We start from the raw sequence: 27,031 nt of genomic DNA, 5'->3' as shown, positions 1-27,031 counted from the left end.
TATGTCTCAATAATGGAGCTCTACGGCACAGAGTAAGAAGATATATCAGGCTTTAATACGCACATACTTGGCTACATTTATTTATAAAAATATATATAAATAGAATAATATCACCAGGTGTCCTTTGAGTCAGTCATATGTTTGACAAAACAATCATCTTTGGAAACCCATTGTTGCCTTAGATATGAGGACGTCCAATATGGCCACCAGAGGGTGTGTGTTGCCATGGGAGAGCAGTCGGAGGGTAAACATAATCCGTTCCTTTCCTCATCTCTCTGCTGGCTGGCTGAGCTGAATCCGTAATACTGTCTTTCCTCTCTCAGTATGCTAATGTTGTCTACCAGCCTTGCTTCTCTCCATCTAGCCACCTCTTCTTTCAAATTCACTTCTCCATCCATCCATCCCTTACATCTCCACTCTCGTCCTATACAATCATCTCAGTTCTCCTTTTCTTCTCCTCCACTCCCACCCCCTGCTTTCTCCCTCTCCATGCCTCACTGACTGTGTGTGTTTGAAAGAGAAGAGGGGGGGGGAAGAGAGAGAGAGAGAGAGAGAGAGAGAGAGAGAGAGAGAGAGAGAGAGAGAGAGAGAGAGAGAGAGAGAGAGAGAGAGAGAGAGAGAGTGTTTGACATTCCACCAGCATCCCACTCAACCTCATCCCCTCTGTCTGCTGGGAAGTCATCTTACACACACTCTCACACAGCCACACACACACCTCATTGTCTGCTGGGAAGTCATCTTACACGCACGCACTCATGCAGTTCTCGTCGTTTGACACAAGCACGGTGTTGCAGTGAGATGGACAGACCAATCTGTGTGCCAAATGTAAGGAAAGATATCAAGGGTGATTTCACAGTGGCTCTTCTGAGTTTAGCTTAAAAATTTGGAAATTTGCATTATTTTGCCAAACCCAAGATAGGACAACGAAACCTAGCTGAGTCCACCTGTACCAGTTAGGCAGGAGGGGGAGGAGGAAGAGTTCCACTCAGTAAAACGTAATACAACTTTTTTTCTGCCACATGGCATCATTTTGCCATTGATTACATCAATCCCTAACCCACAAATTTATCAGTAATGTTAACTGTAATGATAGACTACTAATCTAATGGTAATTTAGCTAGCTAGCACACCCATGTCTGTCTGCCTCAGTCTCCCGGTGCTGCAAGGCTTCAGTCGGGATGAGAACTGACAACAGCCCCAGGGACACATCCACAGTCAGCCCCCAGCCAGCTAGCAGCCATCCACTATCATTACAGCCCCGGAGACACATCCACAGTCAGCCCTCAGCCAGCTAGCAGCCATCCACTATCATTACAGCCCCGGAAAAACATCCACGGTCAGCCCCCAGCCAGCTAGCAGCCATCCACTATCATTACAGCCCCGGAAAAACATCCACAGTCAGCCCCCAGCCAGCTAGCAGCAATCCACTATCATTACAGCCCCGGAGACACATCCACAGTCAGCCCCCAGCCAGCTACCAAACATCCACCATCATTACAGCCCTGGAGACACATCCACAGTCAGCCCTCAGCCAGCTAGCAGCCATCCACTATCATTACAGCCCCGGAGACACATCCACAGTCAGCGCTCAGCCAGCTAGCAGCCATCCACTATCATTACAGCCCCGGAGACACATCCACAGTCAGCCCTCAGCCAGCTAGCAGCCATCCACTATCATTACAGCCCCGGAAAAACATCCACAGTCAGCCTCCAGCCAGCTAGCAGCCATCCACCTTCATTACAGCCCCGGAGACACATCCACAGTCAGCCCTCCCCCTCCCCTGTCTGTCTGCCTAAGTCTCCCGGCGCTGCAAGGCTTTAGTCGGGATGAGAACTGACAACAGCCCCAGGGACCCATCCACAGTCAGCCCCCGGCCAGCTAGCAGCCATCCAATATCATTACAGCCCAAGAGACACATCCACAGTCCGTCCCCAGCCAGCTAGCAGCCATCCACTATCATTACAGCCCCGGAGACACATCCACAGTCAGCTCCCAGCAAGCTAGCGGCCATCCACTATCATTACAGCCCCAGCCCGGGGCCACATCCACAGACGGCCCCCCCACAATTTTGGTTTCATATTGCTTATCCTTACAGCCCTAGTTTTCACAGATTTAATCCCCTTTTATGTGAATCACATGGGGACCCCTTTAAAAAAATCTTCCCTCAAGGTCTACTTACTAGCATCTTCCAGAAAAGCTTTCATCTGCATTTCCTTGGCAGATGGATTTTTCGCAGTTTCAGAAGATGACAACTGAGTAAACTTCATCTGCTAAGGAAGTCTGTGCATATGTACTTGTACACTATGAAAAAACAGCATTGTGTGTGCGCGCGCGTGTGTACCTGCTCTGTCGCCAGCATCAGTGCTCTGAGATCTCCTGATGGCAGGGTTGGCTGAGCGGGAGCTGTACTCATAGAGCTGGTTCCCTGCGCCGTCATCTTGCTGGGTTATCTGCGTGAGGTCGTGCATACTCAGGCTACGCAGCTTCTCTGTGATGGCACCCTGACCCTGTGAGAAAGAGAGACACACAGACACACACACACAATTACATCACCAGCAAACTGCACTTTAGACCTCACAGAGAACAACACTGATGAAGTAAGTGAGTGTTGAAAACTAAAACTACCAACTATTCCCCTCAACTTCTACAGCCAGCCTACAAAAAGTCTGGTGGTTCCAACTGAACATCTGGAGGGCTGTTTTAGGTGAGGTGGAATTTTTTGTTGCAGTCAGACAAATCTCAATTTGTGTGGTAGACCAGTATGTGACTGTCAGTGAGTTTGTTTTGTTGAAATTGAGCTTTTTAATCTTCTTAGTCATGGGCTACTATCATACAACTTAACTACTGATTGCAGCTTAAGTACTAAAACAAGATGTACGTTGTCTTTATGTTCATTCAATGCACATCTAGTCTAAAATTTAATGTTGGCAACTTTTCATTGCATTTTAAGAGACTTATAAAGGCCACTGAGCTTAAAATCGTTTTGCTTTGAACCTTTCTGTTTTGGATCAGTTGTCTGAAGTACACCTGTGGTCAGGTTACAGACTCATATGTTAATAGTTTAACTTTCCTTTCACAATATCCTTAAATCTCTGACCACTAGAACATCAGGTCATCCACATCCTTCATCTGACCCATAAGATGACACACTGCTCTCACCTGTTCACTACTCAAGAGTATTAAAATAAATCGCCCAATACATAGACTTTACATTTATTATAGAATATGGCCCAAATCTCTGCCGATATAGATCAATTTATATCCGTCCAAAATGATATTTATCACATTACAGCTTCTTTTCTAGTGATTCAATAAATAAACAGTCTATATGAAATAATCACATCTTAAAGCCTATTTTTGTAAATTACTGAGTATTTCCTCATGAAATTTTTTTACTGCAAAAAGAACATGACACGGATTAGAACATAAAGCGTAGTCCAACGCAGTTGGGCTGCTGCATTTTAATTCAGCCAAAATAAAAACAATAGACATTGTTATGGCGTTTTGACGATATTAAGTATATCGTCATATCCCCCAGCCCGGATTACAACAGCGGTTCTTGTAAAGATCCCCAGCTGATTTAATTCTCACACTCCTTTTTGTTTTTACTGTAAAACTATCAATTTATTCTAAAAACATTTAGTTTGTTTTTGTTTTTTGTTCGTCCTTTATTGGGGCCATACTGCTGGGAGAGCTTCTGTTTTGCTGCCATTGTATTATTATTATTACTAAATGACAAATGCTGGGGTCAGATGTCATAAACATGAGCATTTAGCCTTCATTGCATGCCATTGACTCGAGCGGTTACAATATTGATAAGGCAAATTAATAAACCTCACTCGGAACCTCTGATAGTTATAGTGATAGTTAGGGTTGTTATTTGTAGCATACTAAGAATTTAGTTGTTTTTTTTCTTTAAAAAAAGGTGAGCTTTTAAAAACCCCTGCTAGCTCCAACACAGCTTTGCCCCCCAGCTTAACAACTGACTATAGCGAGACACAAAATTCGACAAGTGTTTGGTAGGACTACTAATGAGGGAGATGGACCGGTAGGGACAACGGCAAATGTGATTTTGTGTCCTGGCTTGCAGTTTATCAGGCGCACCAGACATATTAATGTCAGAGATTAATATGTCTAATCAAAATTATACAGTGACGACGAAAACATCATTATGAAAGTAAACAAAAGTGGGCAACAACGAGGGAGGGTAAAGAAAATTTAGGAGGAATGGACAAAACAAAGCAAGTGAGAAAAAAAAAACGGAAGAATATGTGAAGAGTTATAATGAAATGAAAGGTTTAAACACACAAACCAAGTGCAAACATTTAGAGATAAATGAAGAAAAAATGTATTAGTAAATGTCAACATCAACATTTCCGCTTCAGTGCCCCTACATATTGGAAGCAGAATTGTCCATATCTGTACCATTATTCTTATTTCTCATCTGGTATATTGGTCGCGGTTCAAGTCCCTGTATGAACCAAAAGTACGGGCTGTGAATCGGTTACACTACCAGGTGCTCTTGGACTCTGACATCTCTCCATTTGTGCATGATTAGGTCCTGATCATGTGTGTGTATTTCAAGCCTGTGTGTACTGATTACTAACAGAGTGTAAATTGCAATTAATAAACAGAATAAATTAAATTAAATTAGTAACGTAGTGAACAGCAGTCTGCATTCACCTTGCTCTCTACCGCCTATAACCGCACTATACAAGTTAGCCAGATCGGGTAGTGGATTGACAGTCCGAATGAGACATGAGACATTACGTTAACAGTAATGGACAATTCCGCTTCCAACCTGTAATGGCATCAAAACAGAAAAGTCCTTTAGTGTTGCTTTAAATGTATTTGTAAATGTTGATTCTTTATTACAGCCTCAAGAACTAGATGGAAATAAACTGATTTATTTTTCAGCTACCGGATCTGGTAAAAGGACATAAATGTATGAATATCAAAGGATGGGGAACATGGTTTCATGGCGGAATAATGCTGGTATGAAATGGAAAGTTCTGTCCATGCTGCTTACACTGACTGGTTTTACCTCCCAGAGTAGCCTGCGGAAGCACACAAACCCTAAAGAAAGAAGGATGTCAGTACAGGGAGAGAGAAAGAGAAACAAAGTCAAAAGAGGGTTAGCTAATAAGCAAGCTGGGGCAGATCCACATAAACCTCCCCCTGACCAAATAGCAAAATAAATAAAAAGAAACCACACAATGTGGCATTCAGTCTTTCCAAATTCAGTGGACATGGTGGTTAGACACTTGGAGCAGAAACCCAGCAGAAGTGATACGCTTTTTCCGACAGGCTCGCAATATAAAAAGTTCAATCAATTCCAAAACAAAAATCAGGCTTTGCAGGGATCAGGGTTGCCATTCATTTAATAAAAACGTTTTCTAGGAAACCTCTAGAGTACAGCCAAATCAAGAGAAACAACTATGTGAACCTGTAGTCACTGTAGCATCACAAGCTAGCGTTACTTCCACACATTACAGTTTTAGAGGACAAAAAAATATATACATTTTGTGAATTAAACCTATAGTGCGTGGAATTCTAAGTAATGACAAGAAACTATCGGCATGTCCACATGATAGAAGCCTTCCGTGATTGCGCTTCCCCCCCCCCCACCCCTCCTGTACGCAGTTGCTAGTAGCCAAGGAGAACACGGAGGATTAAAAAAAGTTTCTGCGCAAAAGTGGCCATACTGAGAGATACAGAGAGAGTTGTGTGGAGCCTATAGTCTTAATAAGCTTTGTAGCAACTCATTTGGCAATGGCGTAAAAGTAACAGACGTTTATTAATATCAAAAAGTTATGCATTTTTTTTTTTCCAGAATATCTTTTGGGCTTTTCCGCCTCCATTTGATAGGACAGCTAGGTGAGAAAGGGGAGAGAGAGGGGGAAGACAAACAGGAAATCATCACAGATTGGATTTGAATGCTGGACCTCTGAGTCGAGGCATAAACCTCTCAGTACATGTGGGTCTGCTTAGAATATATGACAGAAACAAATATGATCTTCGTCAATTTAAAGGATAATTTTTCAACCGAAGAAAGTCTCAGTTAGTCGAAGGTTTGTCATATGACCACTTAGTTTTGTGTGAAAGCGCTCAGTGAACTACATTTCTCGTCTCACACATTTTACGTCACCTAGCTTGATGCTCAACTTGCTTGCTAGCTAGCTTAGCTCTGTTCCGCAACACACGTAACGTTATCTTACCTGATGTGTTTTATCCAGTGAAGTATTTTCAGCAGACAACAAAAGAACGAGCAAGATCCTCTGCTCATTTGAGTGACGTTACATCCCCGGCATGATACACACAAACATCCAAGTTTCTGCAAAACGTCATCTATACAACGTGTAGTCTTTCTAATAACGTATTTTCACAGTGTCATACTTCAACAGTTTAATGATAAACTGAGACTTTCTTGACTTGCAAAATTATCTATTAAACTGACGAACATCATATGTGTAATCCATGGCTCAATTCAAACAGGATCAAAAAAATTTCAATTATTGCTCTATTGACTCTCATACATATTTTTTCTAAAGATACATCCCCTGGACTGGAAGTAGAAGGGCATGACTTTGGCTCTCTATGCAGCGTGTAGTTCCACTTGTTGTTGACCTTCTACATCTAACTTAACTGAATCTGAAACTTCTGATTCAGGTGGAAAAACAGCAACAACTGAAGGAAGCAGTATGAGAAGAAAAAAACAAAACAGTCTGATTCTTCACACCTGTAGAGGCTTTACAGTTGCAATTTAAATCAGCCTCAAGCTACATGCACATCGATATGCCAGCATGCTGCATGCATAATAGAGGTCAGTGCGGTTTCAAATGTTTGGGTCTCAGGAGTTTCTTACTCAATAAAATCACATCCTAAAAAGACGCATTTGTAAACCGAACCGCGGCTCCAGTCTCTGCTGAAATCTTTAAAAAGTGCTCTCTGAGCAGTTTTCTTCTGTCTTGCAGGTTCAGACAGATGGATTTTATGGACAGTGCAGCTGGCTGTATTGTACAAGCCAAGGTTAATCAAATTCCAGCTTAGAACGCAAAAAAAAAAGCTTTTTAAAGGATTTGAAATAACACTGTGACCTAAATCGGGGATGATAAAACACAGGGGGAGAGGAAGGAAGAAACGATAAAGACAAGGGGAGGCAAAGGAAATAAAAGAAACGCAGGAGATAAGGGAGGGGGGGAGGGAGGCAGGGAAGAGACGAGAACGATTTTCAGGCAGAGACGAGACAAATAAAAAAAGAGACACAAAGCATGGTAGAGAGAGAGAGCATGAAATTGGAATGCTGGAGAGTGAGAGAGGGGCATTGCTTTGAAGCAGTGATTAATGACATGTTTAATGTTAGCCGAGACAGGATGGTTTTTACAGGTCCCACACTGGTGTCACTATAAGGACACACGCTATAGTTATGTTAAAGCTATAGCCAAGTATTTCTACCCCATTGGCCCTTCTGCCATCGGCCCAGTTCTCGTAGGAGTGAGACTAAAGTGCTTGTTAACCAAGACCTCCAAAGGGCTCCTGACTACTCGAAGAGCACTAATGTAAAGTAAAGTTGCCTTTAAGTGCGGTCGTCGAGATCTATAAACAACAGAAATCAGTAACTGCAAAATGGAAAGTCTTCTTGTGCGAGATTGTGGGGTCGAGGAACACAACAAGACGTCACACAAATGGGCCGTCTGTGACCCTCCCACACCGCCGGAATACCCTGCGGCAAACTGCCAGATCGCGGTTTCCCTGTCTGAACGCAGCTTTAGACAGGAGGTCAATAGGGATTAACTGACACACTCAGGAATTCCCGCAATGCTGATAAAAACCACACACACTCATTTACACTGACTTTGCAGTAAGTGGGAGCTCTAGGACAGCAAGGTACTTTACAAAACACACTGACAGCGGATACATTTGCATGAGCACAATGTTTCTTATGTCCGAGTTGAGATTTTATTCCGGATGTGCTGTAGCGTGTAACTGCATTTTTTTTACACAGCAATCTCTATTTCTGTCTGGTTTCTCATACTAATAGATTAGCAAGCCAAATGAGCTTCCATTCCCTGCCAACAGGTGGAATTTTGCAAAACAATCTCCTGGATTACTGCATAAAACAGGCAGAGAACACTGCTGCATCTAAGCGAAGGGAGCTAAAAGTTTCTTACAAAGTCAGATCGGAAAGAAAAATATGTGAAAAAAATGTTAATCCTCCTAGTTAAAGACCAAGGTGTTAGGGAGAGGGAACAGGAAGATGTGGGATTTGTGGGACATTTTGTCTTAATTTAATGAAAGAGTGAGCTATATTGTAGGGTACAAACTGCCTCAGCCATGCTATTGTGTATTTGTGGTGAATACAGGAGGGCAAATAAAGCAAATCAATGACGAAAATGATAAAGTAAAAGTAGCCAGTGTTTCCTTTAGGATTTTTTATTTTTTTGCAGTGGGGGGCAGGTTTAAACCAAAATGTAAATGATATCTATAGTCAACATAAAGTCATTAATTATATTACAATGACCCACTTCCAGTTTGCATGTGTGAATTATGTTGGGAGGATGATTTACAAGGCAACCGCGACTGCATTGTGCGTCTGCCCTATTTCTGAGACCGTGGAGGCAGAAATTTTGCCAGGGCAGGCCGCCACTACAAAATCCACATAGAGGAAACACTGGTAGCGCATTTAAACAAATATCAAACCAATATAGAGAAGAAGCCAGAGATACTTGCCTTGACAGCAGCAGTGACCGCGGCGGTGGCCGCAATGCTCAGTCCCTGCTTGCCGAAGTGGACCATGGTCTCGTAGCTCCTCTCTTTGGCATTCACAATATACTCATCTATTTCCTGCAGGGAGACAACCTCAGTAACTTTTCTAGTAGACAGTTTAATCAGAGTACAAAGTGGTAAAGCTATAATATTCTCAATAACAATTATATGGATGAATGAACTTACTCTTTCTCTAGAGGACAGCAGAGGGTGCAGACACTTCCTGTAAATAAGACTTGCTCCTCTGGTGTAGGGGGACAGCAGCCAGATCACAAAGGCTATCTTCAGCTCGTAGTACAGAGGAAACCTGGACACACACACACACACACACACACACACGCACACACACGCACGTTTAGACGGGCACCAGAGCACATAGCTGGAGGAGCAAAAGAGGAGTTGAGATCTGCCGAGATCCACCCGATTAAAGTGAAAGGCATCGTCTTTCAAAAACTACAGAGGTCACTGTAGTGTGTATTTAGGTATACCTTTTCAAAAATCTTTTGACATAATTGTCCCACATGTTCATTCATGGGGTCTCTAACCTGCAAGGTCCACAATGTGGACGAGAACATTAGTACAGCACATTAGAGTAGAAACGAAAGAGTAGAGGTGTTCTTTGAATTCAATTCACAATGGATGGCATTCTGTTGCATTGCCAGTGTTTGAGTTTGAATGTGTTCATGGGGCGATAGGTTGAGTTGTAGTCAGGTGTCACACAGATGAGTCGTGGGGCTGGTTTCAGGTTGACTTGTATATGGTAAAGCAGCCCCAAATTATTATTATACTTCTTCCCCAAGGTCAGACAGGCTGACACGCACAACAACAGGTCCAGTGTAGCAAATATGACGCTGGTAAGAATCAGTTGGGTCAATGTTATTTCAGATACCTGGGTGCCTATTAGGGCTTGAACGATAAACCAAACCCAGGTGGTTTTTTTCCCCACTGGTGATAGAATTGTCAATCTACCATCACCAAACCACAGTGTACATATGAGAGGAGTACAGTTGAGACAATGCGTTTCAGATAATGATTAAGTAAGAAATTGTTGCCTTTTGTGTATTCTTGTTTCTTAAGATGTTTTCAGAAACATGACCATATGTGTGTTTATTTGTGTGAAACTCACCATGCCAGTGTCAGGTCGGTGATGGTCTCCACCACAGTGTAGAGGGCAAACACAATCCAGTACATCATCCATCGCACCTACACAGACGCACAAAAACAGAGAAAACGCTGAACAATATACCAGAATTCTCCTTTAAGACATTAAAGATGAAAGTTATTAAAAGAAAAACTTTTTGTTATAGGGACTGGCCACCCGAGTTTTGCCATCAAAACAAGAAGTGGGTGTCACTTCAGTGTACATTGTCTGACTCAAAACATTTCAGGATCATTACCAACCCTGAGGACATCTACACACCGATATTGGCTCAAAGTTTTAGTGCCCCCTAGTGGCAACATGAAGTATACCTAAAAGTCATGATATACTTTTACAAACTCCTCCTAGAGTCTTCAAAAAACTTTTCGTCTAATGGTGTGGGCGTGGTGTGGCGACCATTTTGAGCATTTAACAATGAACAAAGAAGTTGTTGTAACTTTAATGTACATTGTCATATCTGCCCAAAATTTCTCACGTTTGACTTTAGTTCACAGCGCCCCCCACTGGCAGGAAATTTGCCTCGTATGAAAAACATCATCTGATTTACATAAAAGTGACTTTACATGAATGTGTAGTCTACTTGGGATACTGAGCTGCCCCAAATACTTTAACCACGCCCATGCAGTTATGCCACGCCCCCTTTTATGACTTTTAATCCATTTAAGGTAGATACTATGGTGAAGTATCACTTCTTCTTTGGTCATGTTTGCCTTATGCTTTGGCCACGCCCATTTTTAAAGTAATGACCCGTTTGATGTACACTATTGTGTAAGGTATCATTGAACTCAGCAGACAGTTCCGTTTTCATTTGTGATGTTTGGCCCAACCCTTATAATGCAGCCACGCCCCCTTTATTAACTGGTGACTGGTGATTTAAGGTAGAGTCTTGTGTGAGGTATCATTGAACTCAGCAGGGAGTTCCCTTTTCATTGGTGACGATTTGCAGTGTCTGAGTGCCGCGCAACTGCACGGTCGCAATGAGCAGCGTCCGCCAGTAACACCAACTTTAATATGGTATTAATCTTCTCTTCTTTCTTTTTCCTTTAATCCTGCACTTCTTTACCTCTAAGGCCAGTAGTAGTGAAACAGAGGTTTACGAGTTTTTCTCTATTTGCTTTTATGCTTTCTGCCGTCCTCCCCGCACTCTAGCTCCCTCCGTCCCTCTTTAAGGGCTTTCCAGGCTCTTCTGCCTGGATTTCCATATCAAAGCCAGCGGTAGACGGTGGCAGACAGTCACATGGCAGGCTGCGGTATTAGCCAGACCCGGCTGCTGCCGCATGACTGAACACACACTGACACTAGCTAGTGTGTGTGTGTGTGCGTGTGTGTGTGTGTGTGTGCGCGCGCGTGTTAGGATAGATGAGGGAGTAACGTCTGTGTTGAGAAGGGGAGAAGACATAAAACACAGACACACACATTTACCTGTCTCACAAGCACAAACTCTCAAAATCACAAAAGCCTGCAGTATGATCCACATTACTGCTGGACTGCTTAATTGGTGACCTCATAGTGAACTCCCTAAACACACATACACATGTAAAGAGGAGAGAGTGAGATGGAGAGGACATCTAATTTATGTTTCAAGCCACTTGTGCCTCCACCGCTTCTGTCTCTCTTCCACCTCTCCCTTTCATGTTCCACTTCATACCCCCCTTCTGTCTCTTAGAGTAATTTTTTTTCTTTCCCTCCCTGCTTCCTTCATCTCATCAGTAGGGAGGACATTAAGTCGCGACCTCAGTGAAATATACAGCAGCCATTTTGCCTTCCTGAGGCAATAGCAGACATTTATTGGCCCCGTCTGTGAATAACTGCCTTCCATTAAAAGAGAAAAGAAAAAAAAAAAAACCTGACATCAGCTCTTAACAGCCACACTGGTAAAGCTAAACTTGGGAGACAAAGCATGAAGACAGAGCTGGGCAGCCGTGGGGACTGACCAATACTTGCTCCACCTGCTGACAAGTTACTACAACACAATACGATGTAGGAAGGCCTAAAGCCTGTACACAGATTGTTAATGGATAGAATTTAAGCTAATAAAATCATTGTTGCCATGATTTTATAAAATCATGTTTTAATGTTAAAAATATAGCAAAGGTGGTGGTGATGGCGCAGTGGATATGACACATGCCTTTGGTGTGGGAGATCCGGGTTTGATTCCCACTGCGATAAGTTTCACAACTTATTGCCATTAGCTTCCAGAAATAACATCAACACTTTTGTTATCGCATCTTTACTTGAATTGCGAGGATCCACAGGCCAGTTTTGTAACAAGACCCCTATTGACAGCTCATGAATTGAAACTGGCGAGCAGAACCCCCCCGTGTAACAACAAACCCATGCTTATAGTGGCATTTACAATGCATAAGCCTGAGTAGTGTAGTGCGTATTTATAACAGGGTGCACATGAGCATTATTGAATGGTATTATAGAGGAAGACTGACAGCTCTATTGGTGAAAGAAATTGTTAGGTATAATTCACCTATACCAACTTAACTGCTTTATGCAACAACAAAGAAGTGGACCTGGGAATCAGTACTAGCAGAGATCAAGCAACAGAAGCAGTCAGTGAGGAGGACAAAGAGCAGAATCCCAGCTCACAGTGTGCTAACACTGTGTGAATATGTTACTAACTCAGCGGACTGGAATTTCACTCTCACTGACATTACTTGCATCAGCAAAGTTCACCAAGAAACCCTCGCCCTCAAGGCCTTACATCTATCATCTATCATCTTGTATAGCTCCAGGACATAACACCATCTAAACCTGAGGTCATATGGAAAGGCTTGCTAAGACACATTTCACATTCTAAAATTCCAATGATTTTGAAAAGTCAAACCAATCTCTACAAACACAGAAGGCTGTTTCCCTTAACTAAATGCTGTCATCAGGTGACACATTCACAGAGAATGTTATATATCATGGAATCGGAGGGATCCAGCCGTCAATAAAAAATAAATAAATAAATAAAATGATTTTATTAAAGTTCTCATATTATGCTTTTTTGCTCATTCCCTTTCCTTTAATGTGTTACCGTAGTTTCCGGACTATAAGTCACACTTTTTTCCGTAGTTTGGCTGGTCCTGCGACTTATAGTCCGGTGCGACTTATATATCAAAATGTGTATAATTGAACATGTTTTTCAAATGTTAATTAATACTGAAAACATTACCGTCTATGGCCGCAAGATGGCGATCTAGCCTTGTGACAACTACATGTTGCTCCTAAAGACAACTGAGAAAGACTGAACACAAACAAAATGCCCCCAAAAAGAAAATCCTTGTCTGCAGATTACAAACTGCAGGTAGTAAAATATGCAGTAGGAGTGAGTGAGAAACTTGTGAGGGACTGGTTCCTCTTACTGCAATGTAGAAAAAGGAAGCTAATCGCGGACTGAAAGCAAGATGGCCAGAGCTGGAGAAACAGGTCAACAGACGGGTGCTTGAACAACATGCTTCCGGGAGTGGCTTGTCAACAGTGCAGTTACATCTCTATGCCCTGGTAGCTGTTCTGTGTTCTGTTAATGAGTTACGCTAACATACCGGACACCTACCGTATTTTGCCTGTTGTTCTGTGTGCTAAATGTCTGTTCTTGGTCTAGGATTTTGTAACACACATTTTTAATTAAATGTGACTTATGTTTTTTTCCTCTTCGTGAGCAACGTATAGTCCGGAAAATACGGTACATATCTTTTTTTGTGCATGTTAAAGGCCTACAAAGCGAAAAAGCCATTGCCATTGCCAAAAAGTCCATTCCAAAGGGAGTGCACGTCATTTTGAGTCATTTTGTAAAACACGTTATAATGCTAGGCTAGCTGCTAGTGTGGTACGCCCTCAAACCAAACTAATTAGAGCTTAAGAGTTCAGATGGTTGTATCTCCATGTCCAGGAGACAGTGCAGAATTAAAACGTTATGTATGAAAAATTAATTTGTTAACATTTAAATAACGTACCACTCTGAAACGTCTTGCTTCAGTCTAGGTTGCGAAGCTGGATCGGGTTCTGCCTGTGTTTCACAATTATTCTCAATTTGATCAAAATCGCAATATAAACTAGTGTAATGTCCAAATAGCATTTGTTAAAGGCAAAAAATCTGTCAAAGCATTCTAAAATAAGTATTGTGGTGCCGCAGAGACATCCCAGCCCACATCCTATAATCCTATGCTTCAGACTAAATAATTTTGTACACATCCTTGCAAAAAAATTTCACACTACAGTCATTTTTAAAAGATATATATATTTTCAATAAAAATGAGAATACTCATAGAAAAATGATCATTTTCTCCTATATCGTGACTCATATTGTTCAAAATAATCTCAACTAGATATTTTCCTAACATTGTGCAGCCCTACTGTACAATCAACTCCAATGGTCATCTTCAATTGAACACTTTCTTTGACAAAGGCATTGTCGATTTTATCATCAACATAAAACTTCATAACAGATATTAACAAAAGCACCGACTAAATGAAATATTTTCCTTTAATAAAATGGTATTTACTAGGGCTGTCAAAATGAATGTGTTAATAGAGGCATTCTACATCACAAAACTAGTATTAGACACCTGAAAAGTACTGAACATCACAGACCAATGATTTATAACTGTCTCTTCAGGAGTTACATATATAAATGCTTGATTTAAAGGCAATCATTTGATAGTTTAACTTGCACATAATTTAAGAACACATGCATGTGCACACATGTTTCTTGGTAACTGCAAGAGAGCTATTACATAGATGGAGATGCCAATCAAAGCGGTTTGGTTTGTGTGGTCGATCAACAACAGAAACGCAGGACACATCCCACTTTCAAATGCTGGAGCTTGTACACTGTTTGTGCATATGGTTAACACACACACGCAAAAATGTAATGTAGCAGACAGGCAGTGTCAACAAGTTACTGGCCAACTTCTCAAGTGCTGAATCTAACAAGATCACATGCACAAAGACATTGACAGCTTCTGCTTTGGTTCAAATAAATGGTTAGTGGCAACTATAGGCATCCATAAATCAAAAGGCAGGGGGGAAAAAGAAGTATCTTCTCAAATGCAGACCAGCTTATTTAAATTAAGTGGGTTCTTGAGGTTTATTATGGCATGTGACAATGTATACCACGACAAATGTGATCTGGTTATTTTTAAATTGCGTTTTCAGAGAAACTGAACTTTTGATCTAGAGCACAACAACAACATTGTAATATACTTTCCTTGAATGATAATGAACTAAATAATTGGATCAAAAGAAGTAAAATGATAACTAAACTGAAAAGGGAGAAGGTCAACATAGCATTTTGGCAAGATACCTATCTCTATTCTCCTCCTACTGCACGAGTAAAGGTCAACGGTAGTCTTTCTAACTCGATAACTTTGCAACGTGGCTGTAGGCTGGGTTGTCCAGCCAGCCCTAGTATCTTTAATTTGTTTATTGAACCTTTGGCTCAATTTATTTAGTAAGAGAATGGCCTAAAAGGAATAACCATAGGTTAACAAAATAAGTCTTTACGCGGGTGACGCATTGGTCACAATCCCAGACCCGGACCCTGGTTTACCTCTCCTAATGGAAATGCTAAAAGCCTATGGGGCGCACCCAGGTTATGTTCTTAATGTACACAAAATCCAGATTTTCACCTTTATTTAGACATACAGCTGCAACTCACGTAAATGAAAATTAGCTATCTGAAATAAATAGCATAGGAAGTTCAGATGCAGTATTAGGGGACCACTAAGGTCTATATAAAGAGACTTCGGATACAGTATAAGGGGACCACTTAGGTCTGTATAGAAGCAACTACAGAGCAGCATGTCATGGGACCTTTAAACACCTGCATCTCTTGGAAAACATGACTTACTCCATACAATTTCAAAAAGCCCCGGGTGAAAAGCATTGGAAAAAAGTGTGTGTTTATTTAGCAAGCCAGACCAATTTTGTCCTAAAACATTGGAAGAAAAATTGTCTTGATTTAGTAATGGCCCCATGACCTTCTTTATCTTCCTCTTTTTTTGTTCTTGTGTTCTTTTATCCACTGCCTGTGGACAATGTGTGTGTGTGTGTGTGTGTATGTGTGTGTGTGTGTGTACGAGTAGTAGAATCATACAAAATTAAAGGAGGTCGTCCACACATGCTGAGTGGTGCTCATGTACTTACATATTCCTTGACATTTTTTGTCTTGACAGCTTTGTAAGAGTAGTATGCAGGATACAGAGTCCCAAAAAGCAGCCTGCAGGGAGAGAGAAGACATGTTAAATAAACTACCCATTTACTAATACTTCTTGCAAAACACAAACACACTACATGTCAATGTGTTCCCAATGTGAACACATGGACATGCCTGCCTGGATGTGGTAGACTGTTCTCAATTAATGTGTCATTGGTTTCCCACTCCCCAAGAAATTAAAGATGATTTGGACATGTATATAAGCCTGTATGTGACCTGATCGGTCTGTTTTTTTTACTAAAAGGAGAAATTGGGTTTGTGGGTGATAGGAATACAGCAACAAGGCAATTCAAAGTGCCTTACATAAAACATTAAAGAGCAAGAGCTTTTAAAGAAACAGACTAAGATACATATGAAGAGGTGAGTTACACAGAAGACGCTTGAGATTGTGCCAAAAACTTTCACAGTGCTCGGCTGTCATTTTGTTTCCCAGTCATATTTCAAAATCAGAGTTCTTGTGTTAAAATCCCTCGTTCTCAAGAACCCGATCTCGTGTTTTGTCTCATGAGCTGAGGGTCTTGTCACATCCCTACTTATCAGTACATTTGCTCTGTTGCAATTAATGTAGTTTAAAGGCTACAGTTTGTCTCCACCTTCACTGTCCGGTTTTTACACTCCCAACAGTGCCCACACATGGCAGTACAGCCTAATCCAAAGTGTACAAAGGCTTAAATACGAAATTCCTTCCAACGTTCCTGCAGAACAATCTGGGGGACTTATTTATAACCTACCATGATCGAGTGTTGGGTTCTGACCCAGAGTCTGAAAACCACTGGAACACAAGACAATGACTCAATGTTTCCCCTGTAATCTTCTGCAGCGGTTATGGGTAATGTGGGATTTGGTTCCGTGTCTGGTCCAGTGCAGGTTTCAGCACTACCTCAACGTACTGCACTCTTCTTTTGCACTAAGATACACAGTATTTTCTACGTACAAATATGTATTGTTTGCATGTTAGGTTCTTTAGAGTGTGGTGTTTTTGCAATGTCCTGCTCAAGAATATTTAGTTTCTGTAGGTGGTGCCGTTTTGCCTGTCCAGTGTTGCTAACTGCACAGCTGGCCTGCACGATTCGGGGGAAAATATGAATCACGATTTTTTTTTGTGCTTAGAATTGACATCATAATTTTCTGACACGTTTTTTTTTTCAACCATGCCAAAACAAAACAAATTGACATAGATTCTTTTGCCACCTAGAGCACATTGCTCATCACCACAAGCCCTTAAACATACAGGCTTCAATGAAAAAAAGGGAGAACATTGAGACCTACGGTATTTCATACAGTCTTTTTTTTATAACTCACAGAAGTAAGTAGTAGCGTTTGTGATGCAGTCGGCTCGTAAAATTACATGAGAATCAAAGTCCTTCATTTAAAAAAAAATTATTTATAAGTTAAAATCATGAACAGGGTGAATCAAGATTGCAATTTTATAACGATTAATCGTGCAGGACTACTGCACAGGCGCTCTTTTTTCTACGGGTAACATGTTACGCAATACTTTATTTAGTATCAGTAAATCATACGTAAGAGCCGTGAGGCATTTAAAGCTTCGAACAATAGGAACATAAGACTCAAACAGGTTATGTCAGACAACCTAGAAGAAAAACCAGCTGAGCAGTCGAGTTGCCACACTGGGTAGGGGTAGAGTCATGTTCAAAGCAGTTGAGCTAACTGGTTAGCAGCACACATACTGTAGGTCAAAATGTTTTGCATGTCATTTGGCCAGACAGTTGTCCTTGCTAAACAACCATGATAGCAGCTGTAAAACCTCTGAACAGCTCCTTTAAGACCATGTATCTAAAATCTGTCTTGAACAATCTTGTCTTGCAGTCTTGAGGGCAAAAATGAAATAGAATGTTAAGGAATTAAATCTCTGAAGCTGCATTGACAGGTTTTTGGGCCATTTGGGGGCAGCAGAAAAAGAAAACTGGACAAAACTATACAACACAGACTTATGAAGTTGTTACGGCAAACACGTTTAGTGTCCTATTTACACATCTAGCAGTTTCTACGAAGCAACAGTGACAGCTGACATTGACATTAGGAGTTGTGTCTTTGTGCACATGATGAATATAAGTCCAATATTCTCTCTGGTTTTGGTCTCCACCAACTCCTAAGGGAAATATCTGTCTCTTTAGCTGCTAAATCCTCCACTATGGTCACCTGCTAGCCTCTAGCGGTGTCTGCTAGCTGTTTGATACTGAGCTTAGTGTACAGGGTTTGTCAGAGCTTTTCCAAAAAAAAACAGCAAACAGCAAATGTTCAATCTTTGCTGTGAAATGGAACTAAAACAGGGAAGCTGCATTATTTTTTTGGGGCATTTTTCGGCTTTTTTTGACAGGACAGGTGAAGAATTGAACTGGGAGAGAGAAGGGGAATGACATGCAGCAAAGGGCCGCAGGTCGGATTCGAACCCGCGCCCAACACGATAAGGAGCATACCTCTTTATATTAAAATTGAGGAGTAATTCTCTATAAATGGTCGCCCGCTCTACCAACTAAGCTATCTGGGTCAAATTGACCCGTTTTCCTATATCAATGTTCTTTTTAACTGCCTAATTGTAATTTCCTAAAATAACACGATTGATTCCACACAGCGCTCTTTGGCAAGGACAAATCTCTACTTTCATTAATTTTGGAGAGTCTTCTTCAATTTTATAGCATTTGAAGAAAAAAAATGAAGTCGTTTTGGAATAGTATTGAGTAATTGTTGACATATTCCAGTCTCTTATTATCTATCAACATACATTCCTTTAATTTTAGTTATAAATATTTCAGAATTTCTGCTTTTCTAACTCAAACATTAGGTGTGATTTCCTATAAATGAGGTTAATTGACCATAAATTCCAAAATTAACTGTAAAACTAAATAAGTTAGTGTTATGGGGTTTGAAAACTTAAAAAAAAAAAAAGTGAGAAATATTGAGAAAAAAACTAAAGTGATGAAAAAAGGGAGAAATATGTAAGAAAACTTAAAAACATAGCTAAAAAGTGTCAACAAAAGTGTTGATTTTCAATTTAGACAGGAAGATAACACAAGGGTTAATTTGCTTTCAGCAGTGCTACAAGGGAAAAAAGAAAATTCAAAATTGTGTGTGTATATTATGCAAATATTATAGAGGTCTGTATGCAGATATATTTCAGATATTATTGTAGTTTTCACATCAATGGTGTGATTAACACCACAATTGTTAATATAGGACCAACCACTTACAGCGAGTGAAACTGTAAGTCTTTTTTGCTACTGTACACAATCTACTGAAATCAAAAGAGCCCTATTTCCACACACACACGCATTTTGTCCTACCTCTCTGCTTTAAGCGGCACGCCATATATTCTCCCTGACAGAACTGTGTGTGTGTGTGTGTGTGTGTGTGTGTGTGTGAGAGAAAGAAAAACGACTAGATCAATTTATAACAGGAGTCTCCTTCCCTCTCTCTGACATTGTTCTAGAACCCTAGAGCCCTGTGAGCTAACAGACACTAACTAGCACCCTAGGGCCCTGTGAGCTAACAGACACTAACTAGCACCATAGAGCCCTGTGAGCCAACAGACACTAACTAGCAAAAAAATAAAATAATCGCTTGATCATGCAAATTTGATCGTAAGAAGCCCAAATCGTGATAAAATTCGATTAATTGTGCAGCACTACAGTGACTGCTCACGCCTTTTAAACTCCAAACCACTGAGTTGTAAGGATTCCTGTACTTGTAGTCTCCCAGCCCAAACAGAGTAAATCCTGCAGTGTGTTTTTTTTTCTCTCTGACTTGACAAAGCTCCTCTACAGCCACAGAAGATACTATACAACTGTTCTCACGGGATAAGTAGTACTGACCACGACGAAGGCAATCTTGATGTGAAAAATCATCTGAGTGCCTCTTATAGCCAGTGATATCAATTTGTTTTTGGTTAATTCTGACCACGCTGATCCTGTAAAATCCAACATGGCCGAGCAGTCCTGCTCATTGATTTACAACACTGCCTGCAGGGTGTAACACAACCAGAGACATATACAAGGGAAAGATACTGCGCATAAATGGTGCGGCAAGATCTCTGACAGCATACAGCTGAAAGCTGCAGTGAAGAGATACACTGTCAAAGTGAACTGCATTTTGGTAGATAAGCAGGTGTCCCTCGATGACCTCAGTCTCCCTGTAACTGTTCTCAAGACTCACAGAAAAACTGATGCACAGGCATTAAATCTAACTGCAACTCTCATCTCTAATACCAATGTCATTCTGAACTGGATCAAGAAGGGTAAAAAAAGAGAGGCAGAGGGAAATAAATAAAGAGAGAAATTAAAAGGAGGCGTGACGTTGGCAACCTGAACTGGCAGACTTAAGCTGTTGATTTGAAACTGACCCAGTATTTAAACTGGCATTGGGAGGAGAGAGGTGGGAGACAGGAACCCTGGTTGATAGCAGACGTCTGCGTCCGTGTGCACGTAGTAACTTCCGCGTAACTTTGCAGATTTGCTTTGGCGGAACAGCATTTAATATTTAACATGGACAAATGGCCGCCAGTTAGCGGCAACAATAATTGATACTGCAAAAACTACAGGTGATGGTGACAGACAAGCAAGTAGGGACAAACACCCGTCAAGCCAAATGCAGACTTGGTACGAAAAATGTTGGACTTGAGTTAGTCTCACTTTGCCAAACCATACACACACTGGGGAGCGGAGGAGGGCCTGGCTAGTCCGCATAGCATTCTGGGAGGGGAGAAAAACGTGTTCTGGTTTATTAGATTTTCTGGCAACCAATCCCAATCGTGGTAGTCTCGGGAAGGACCTAGGCCTGCACGATTAATCATATAACATCTCGATCTTGACTTAGCCTGTTCACGATTTAATTTTTTAAATAACTTTGATTTAAAATCAACACTTTTGTTGAGGCTTTTAATCGATGGGTTTAAGTTTAACACTTTTGACGCTTTTTTCCAACGTTTATCTTTTGACGTTTTCAACATTACTTTACACTAACTTAATAACTTTAGTTTTATAGTTGTTTTAGGAATTTATGGTCAATAAACCTCATTTATAAGAAATTATACCTAATGTTTGAGGTTAAAAAAGCAGAAATTAGAAATTATTTAGATTAAAATTAAAGGAATATGTCAACTTTTACCCAATATTATTTCAAAACCACTTCAATTTTTCCCCAAAATGCTTTAAAATTGAATAAGACACCTCAAAATGAATGAAAGTAGTAGAATTTTATTTTGGGTTACTACAATTGAGTAGTTAAAAATAACATTGATATAGGAAAATGGGTCAATTAGACCAGAGGACAACATGAGGGTTAAATGACTTTGATTGTAATTTAATTTTTAACGAGGCGTCTGCATCACAAACGCTACGACTTTCTTCTATGAGTCTTTTGGTGTGAACTAGGTTTTAAAGTGCTCCCAAGCGCTGCAATGCTCTCCCTTCTCTTCATTGAAGCCTCTGTGTTTATAAGCTTGTGGTGATGAGCAATGTGCTATAGGTGCCAAAAATATCTGTTTGGTACTGCCGATTTGTTTTGTCATGGTCAATTAAAATTGTGGCAGAGAATCAGAGAAAAGTTGTTTTAGTCATGCGAGCGAAAACTTTGATTAGACAGATAGTCTAGCTAGCGGTCTGGATTTACCCTGCGGAGATCTGAGGAGCAGTTAACCACAGTCCTCAGAAACGCCAACACAAAGAAAGAGGAAAGAAACAGACACCGGTTAAAAAGACACGCATCCCGCGATATTTGTCAATTTCCAGTTATTCTATAGATTTCAACAAATCTATTCCCATCTACTGGTTTGATAGCTTGTCACTGAACAACAGGAACAGCTTGAACCGCAATGTTACGTTCTGTTCAAAAGAGATTTCACCTTGTCAACATATCAGAAAGTAACCTTTGAGCATTTGACATGTTGTCCTCGGGTCAAATTGACCCGTTTTCCTATTTCAATGTTCTTTTTAACTACCCAAAATAACATGATTGACTCCACACAATACTCTTTGGCAAGTACAAATCTCTACTTTCATTCATTTTGGGGTGTCATCTTCAATGTTATAGCATTGAGAAAAGAAAAATGGAAGTGGATTTGAAGTTGAGTATTGTGTAAAAGTTGACCATCAACATCCATTCCTTTAATGGTGGTCAAAATAAGTCCTAATTTCTGCTTTTCTAAATCCAACGTTAGGTATAACTTTTTAAAAAATGAGGTTTATTTAGCCCCAATTTCTTTTTTTCATATATTTATCTAAATACCACACAAAATCGCTGGAGTTCCCCCGAAGAACAACAGCTGCCAAATGTCCCCATCAACTTTTATTGAAAATGAATGACTGCTGGCCACTTTTGCTGCTCATAAAAATCTTTTGCTGTGACTGCACAGTTGATGTAGCTATGCCGGCAAATCTCCATCTCCTTTTTTTCCCCGACCATTTCTTCAATCTACTTCCTCGATCTCTGGCTCCCATTATCTCAAACACTGTAGTCATCTCTATGCCATTCTTCTTGATTTCTCTCTCCCACATGTTGTCAGTAAATCCAACCTGTCCCCTTTACACAAACTAATGCCGTGATCTATACAATATCATCCCAATACTGTAATGGCCTCACCTGACAGACATAAGGCGTTTAGTGTGTCAAAAGTGTGTCAATGGACTTCGGAGTTAAAAAAAACAAAACAAAAAGGAAAAAATCCGTACTATTCTCCTGAAACGTATAGCTCGGCCACTGATATCCCATTAAGCCGCTTTTATTATACGTAGACCCAGCGTGTCGTCAATAAAGTTAATTGGGTTGTTGATGAAGTTTCTATCATGGGGCTGGCGCTACTGGAAGAAAAAAAACAACAAGGGTGAAGAAGAAGATGCCATGCAAAAGGCATCGAGAATGTCCTACTGTAGAAAAGAGGAGATACGGGAATTGAAATCGTTGGACAAATTCAAGGAACGGCAAGAGACTTGGTTACGAAATGGATACGTGAAATGTGATTTTTCTGCAATTTTGACAGCAATGATGTCCTTGGCACCTTACCGATCCCTTTAGTACGACATCACACAAGTTATTAAAGGCAGCAGAGGGCACCTGGGTAGCCCACCTGGTAGAGCAGGCGCCCATATATTGAGGTTTACTCCTCGTCGCAGCGGCTGCGGGTTTGCAGTTTAATAATTTATCTTTACAAAATACATTTTGGTGTTATTTTATGAATTGCTTCTTATTCACTTTTTGTATTCATGTTTTATGGAAAACTACATGACATTTGGTAGATTGATTCTCACCAATCAATCTGCAAATTCTAACTCCCGCTTTTTGTATATCTTTCTTAAAATTTTAAAATGTAACAACCCAACATGCATTCTATTGCCTTTTTGTCAGTATGTATCAGATTTCTAATTAGTTTGTTAGATCACATTTATCCTAAGAATATGCATGAATATGGTTTTTTTTCTTTCTGTATTGGTGTGTGTTTGCATCTGGTTGTGTACAATTAATGTAATGTGGATTTAGTAAATATATGGGATGTGTGTGAGATAGTCAGCCACTCTGTTTTCATATATATAAATATTTGATGTGTGAATGATGTGTGAAATGTCACCACAGTTGTCTATACATAGAGAGGTTGTTCACACCCAGATTTCTATTTCTTTCTCTCTACCTTGCTGACACAACCACTAACCTTTACGCAAATGATTGCGTAATGATGTCACAGATGTGCGACCCCCCTGGTCTGCACTCATTTGAATGCCCTGGCGGTTGCCACAACACAGACACGGTTACACGCAGGCGGAATGAATGACTCAGCTACTTCATAGGATCCTTCAACTCAAGTTAAATGACGAAAATGTGGAGAATTTCACAATAACAGCAACCTACAAACATACACAGACACACTGTATACACTCTGTTTGTACAGACACACTGACCAGAGTCCCTTCAGCAGCAGGCGAGCAGCCAACAACCCCAGCAGTTTATTTTCCAGCGGTTGCTATAGAAACAGGGAGGCTGCCAAGCTTGCATGCTCTCTCTTCATGTCTACGTCTCACTGTGAACTCGCTGGGCTTTATTTGCATGACTGTAGAGAACAAGAGTGCTGAACCTATAGCCCAAATAAATCAAAGTTGAATGAATCCCTTCCCTCTCTTAGAGTATGAGGGTGTGTTAGTATACATGTTTGAAGTGGAGGAACCGGGACAGCAGCACCAGCACATACACGTCTTTCCACTCCAACGCCGCAGCTTGAAGGCCTTGTGTTTGGCTAGAAGATCTCAGTCCCGCTAATGAAAGGCGATTACTGATGCCGTGATAATAGCAGGTATTTGCGTCTCTGTTGCTCCTAATTTGCTTTGACTGCCGCGTGAGTCTGGTCACAGAGCTCCAGCACACACTTGGCTGGTCTGGGCCCATGGTGGGAAGGAAATAAAGACAGTAATAATCAGCAACTAGACCAACATTAATAAGCTCATGTCACCAGGACTTGGCTGTTTCGAGTCAAGTTATGTGAGCTTTATTTCGCTGCAAAAACACCTGCTGCAGGACAACATCACTGCATCGGACAGGTATTTCTCCAACTAGAGCTGGGCAATATATTGATATATTGATATTGTGATATGAGACTAGATATTGTCTTAGATTTTGGATATCGTAATATTGCATAAGAGTTCTCTTTTCCTGGTTTTAAAGGATGCATTACAGTAAAGTGATGTCATTTTCTGAATTTACCAGACTGCTATAACTGTTCTATTATTTGCCTTTACCCACTTAGTCATTATAGCCACATTACTGATGATTATTATCAAAAATGTCATTGTGTAAATAGTTTGTGAAAGCACCAATAGTCAACACTAAAATATTGTGTCGGTATTGATATCGAGGTATTTGGTAAAAAATATCGTCCTATTGATTTCAGCCCTGTCTCCGAAATAACACAGACACGTCCAGGTTTTCCCTACTATTATAACACTTAAGGAGAATTCCGACATTACATTAATCTTTATTGCTATAAATATGTGTGTATTTGGAAAAAAAAACACAAACGAATGGGTGCAGGCAACATGGAGTATCTGCAGTATCTGATTTTTCTGTTCTAAAAAAAATATACAAATAGATTTTTAAATCAGAATCTTTTTTTTTTTTTAAATAGCCATTATAAATGCCGATACCAATAGAACGGGAAGTGCATAATATGGGCCCACCGATATTTCGGTCGGGTTCCATTATGTATCATTAATTAAGCGAAAAATATTCTTGTCATATTTGGTAATACCTAGCAGGTTTATCTGATGCCAAAAAATCTACCTTAACATTTCTTCATGTTTTTAAAAGTCTTAAATGTCCATTTACGTCTTTGAGAGTAACTGCGGCCCAGCAAAGACATAAACTTGAGTGTCTCTCCAAACTACGACCACACAAAAGAAGCTGCACTGAAATGTTCTTGAAACAATTTCATGAGAAGCCGGGCCCCTTTTCATACCAAAACTATCATCTCTCCATTTCCCTTTTCACCCTCCTCCTTCCCCTTCCCATTTATTTTAACAGCTTCTCCCCCCCCCCCCACTCTCTGCATGCAGCTGAGAAAATAGCCCCGATGCTTTTAGGTAGACCTTGACTCTGGGCTCCAGGTCAATTTCCCTGGTTTCCTGACACCGTACACCGCCAACAACCAGATGGAGGGAGGGGGAGGGGGAGGGGGAGGGGGAGGGGGAGAGGGAGAGGGAGGGGGAGGGGGAGGACAGGACGACAAGAGAGAGAGCAAAGGAAAAGAGAGAGAGAACAAGAGCAATAAAAACAGGAGACATACCAAGAGGGAGAGACAGAGTGAGAGAGTGAGGGGAAAAAAACCTCAGAGATCTTCAAGATTTTGAGCACACACCATCTGGTTTGAGCTTCAGGAATAAGAATACGATCACATGATTTTCCCCTGAAAAACACAGGAGGATTGTTGAGAGAGAGAGAGAGAGAGAGAGAGAGAGAGAGAGATAGAACTGCTGCTACAGCAAATGGGACTGGTTCCAGTCCAAAGGCCTGCACGACGAAGCAAGATCAACATGCCCTGGATTTATTGCCGTTACCCGGCTAACAACAAACCTAGCAACCGCGGTCCCGCGTAAGCTGTGACACGATAGCGGTTATCGACTTCTTCCATCAACCCGGGTTTTCCCAATCCAGCGACGAGCGCCCGTGTCCACATGAAAGAGGCGCTGTTATTTGTAAAGAACACAGACAAAACGCTATACAATCGCTGCTTCCCAACCCAGGAAGGAAAAAAACAAAAGGCCAACGCTGTAAATGCGTAAATCACAAGACTTAACAATATCACCGCCCAATCAGTCAGGCACAATAAGATATGACCAAAATTACACTAGTGCGTCCATAACATTTGTTGCCGTGGCTTATTATTTCAGTTGCAACCCTGGCAGGGGTTTGTGGGAGAAAACAAAAAATTGCATTATCAGTCAAAATAATCGCAATTGGATAATTTCCTCATATCGTGCGGCCCTAATAATCACTTTGGTGCACTCTTATACCATGGCCTGACAACAATTACACACTTCCAATTATACCAGAGAGTGGATCATTCTGAGCTCCGGGGATCCTGCATCAAGACGCACTACGCTGAAGAGGAGCTCATGATTGTGTTTGCCTGCTGTGCTATGATAATTATCACCATAGAGGTCCACAACTTAGGGGAGAATATCAGTGGTTTTCACGGCTGTTAACGGCAGACAACGGAAGTGTCTTTGTCAACACTAAAGCTGAAACAAACAGAACGAGGTGGACTAGGAGAGATACACACAAATATACCAGGACTATGTCATGCAGGCTGGCCACCTAAAAATAGTTGGTCATGAAGTGTTGGGTTAAAAATGTTTTTTTTTTTTTTTTTTAACTGTTGCATGACAAGGCAATAGAT

General features: G+C 40.9%; 1 protein-coding gene across 1 annotated transcript in view; it reads right to left on the bottom strand.

The window, feature by feature from the left end:
- Positions 1-27,031, bottom strand: part of reep3b (receptor accessory protein 3b) — a 34,263-nt gene that overhangs the window by 3,570 nt on the left and 3,662 nt on the right. Inside the window, exons 2-6 of the mRNA XM_034859838.1 lie at positions 16,068-16,140; positions 9,894-9,970; positions 8,954-9,074; positions 8,732-8,845; positions 2,343-2,508 (exon numbers count right to left, since the gene is read on the bottom strand). Coding sequence (XP_034715729.1) covers positions 2,343-2,508; positions 8,732-8,845; positions 8,954-9,074; positions 9,894-9,970; positions 16,068-16,140 — 551 coding nt within the window. The remainder of the gene's footprint in view (positions 1-2,342; positions 2,509-8,731; positions 8,846-8,953; positions 9,075-9,893; positions 9,971-16,067; positions 16,141-27,031) is intronic.

This window comes from Etheostoma cragini, chromosome 21 (assembly GCF_013103735.1).
Source record: "Etheostoma cragini isolate CJK2018 chromosome 21, CSU_Ecrag_1.0, whole genome shotgun sequence".
Lineage (NCBI taxonomy): Eukaryota > Metazoa > Chordata > Actinopteri > Perciformes > Percidae > Etheostoma > Etheostoma cragini.
The sequence above is the reverse complement of the archived record's forward strand: the minus strand, read 5'-3'. Positions and strand labels throughout refer to the sequence as shown.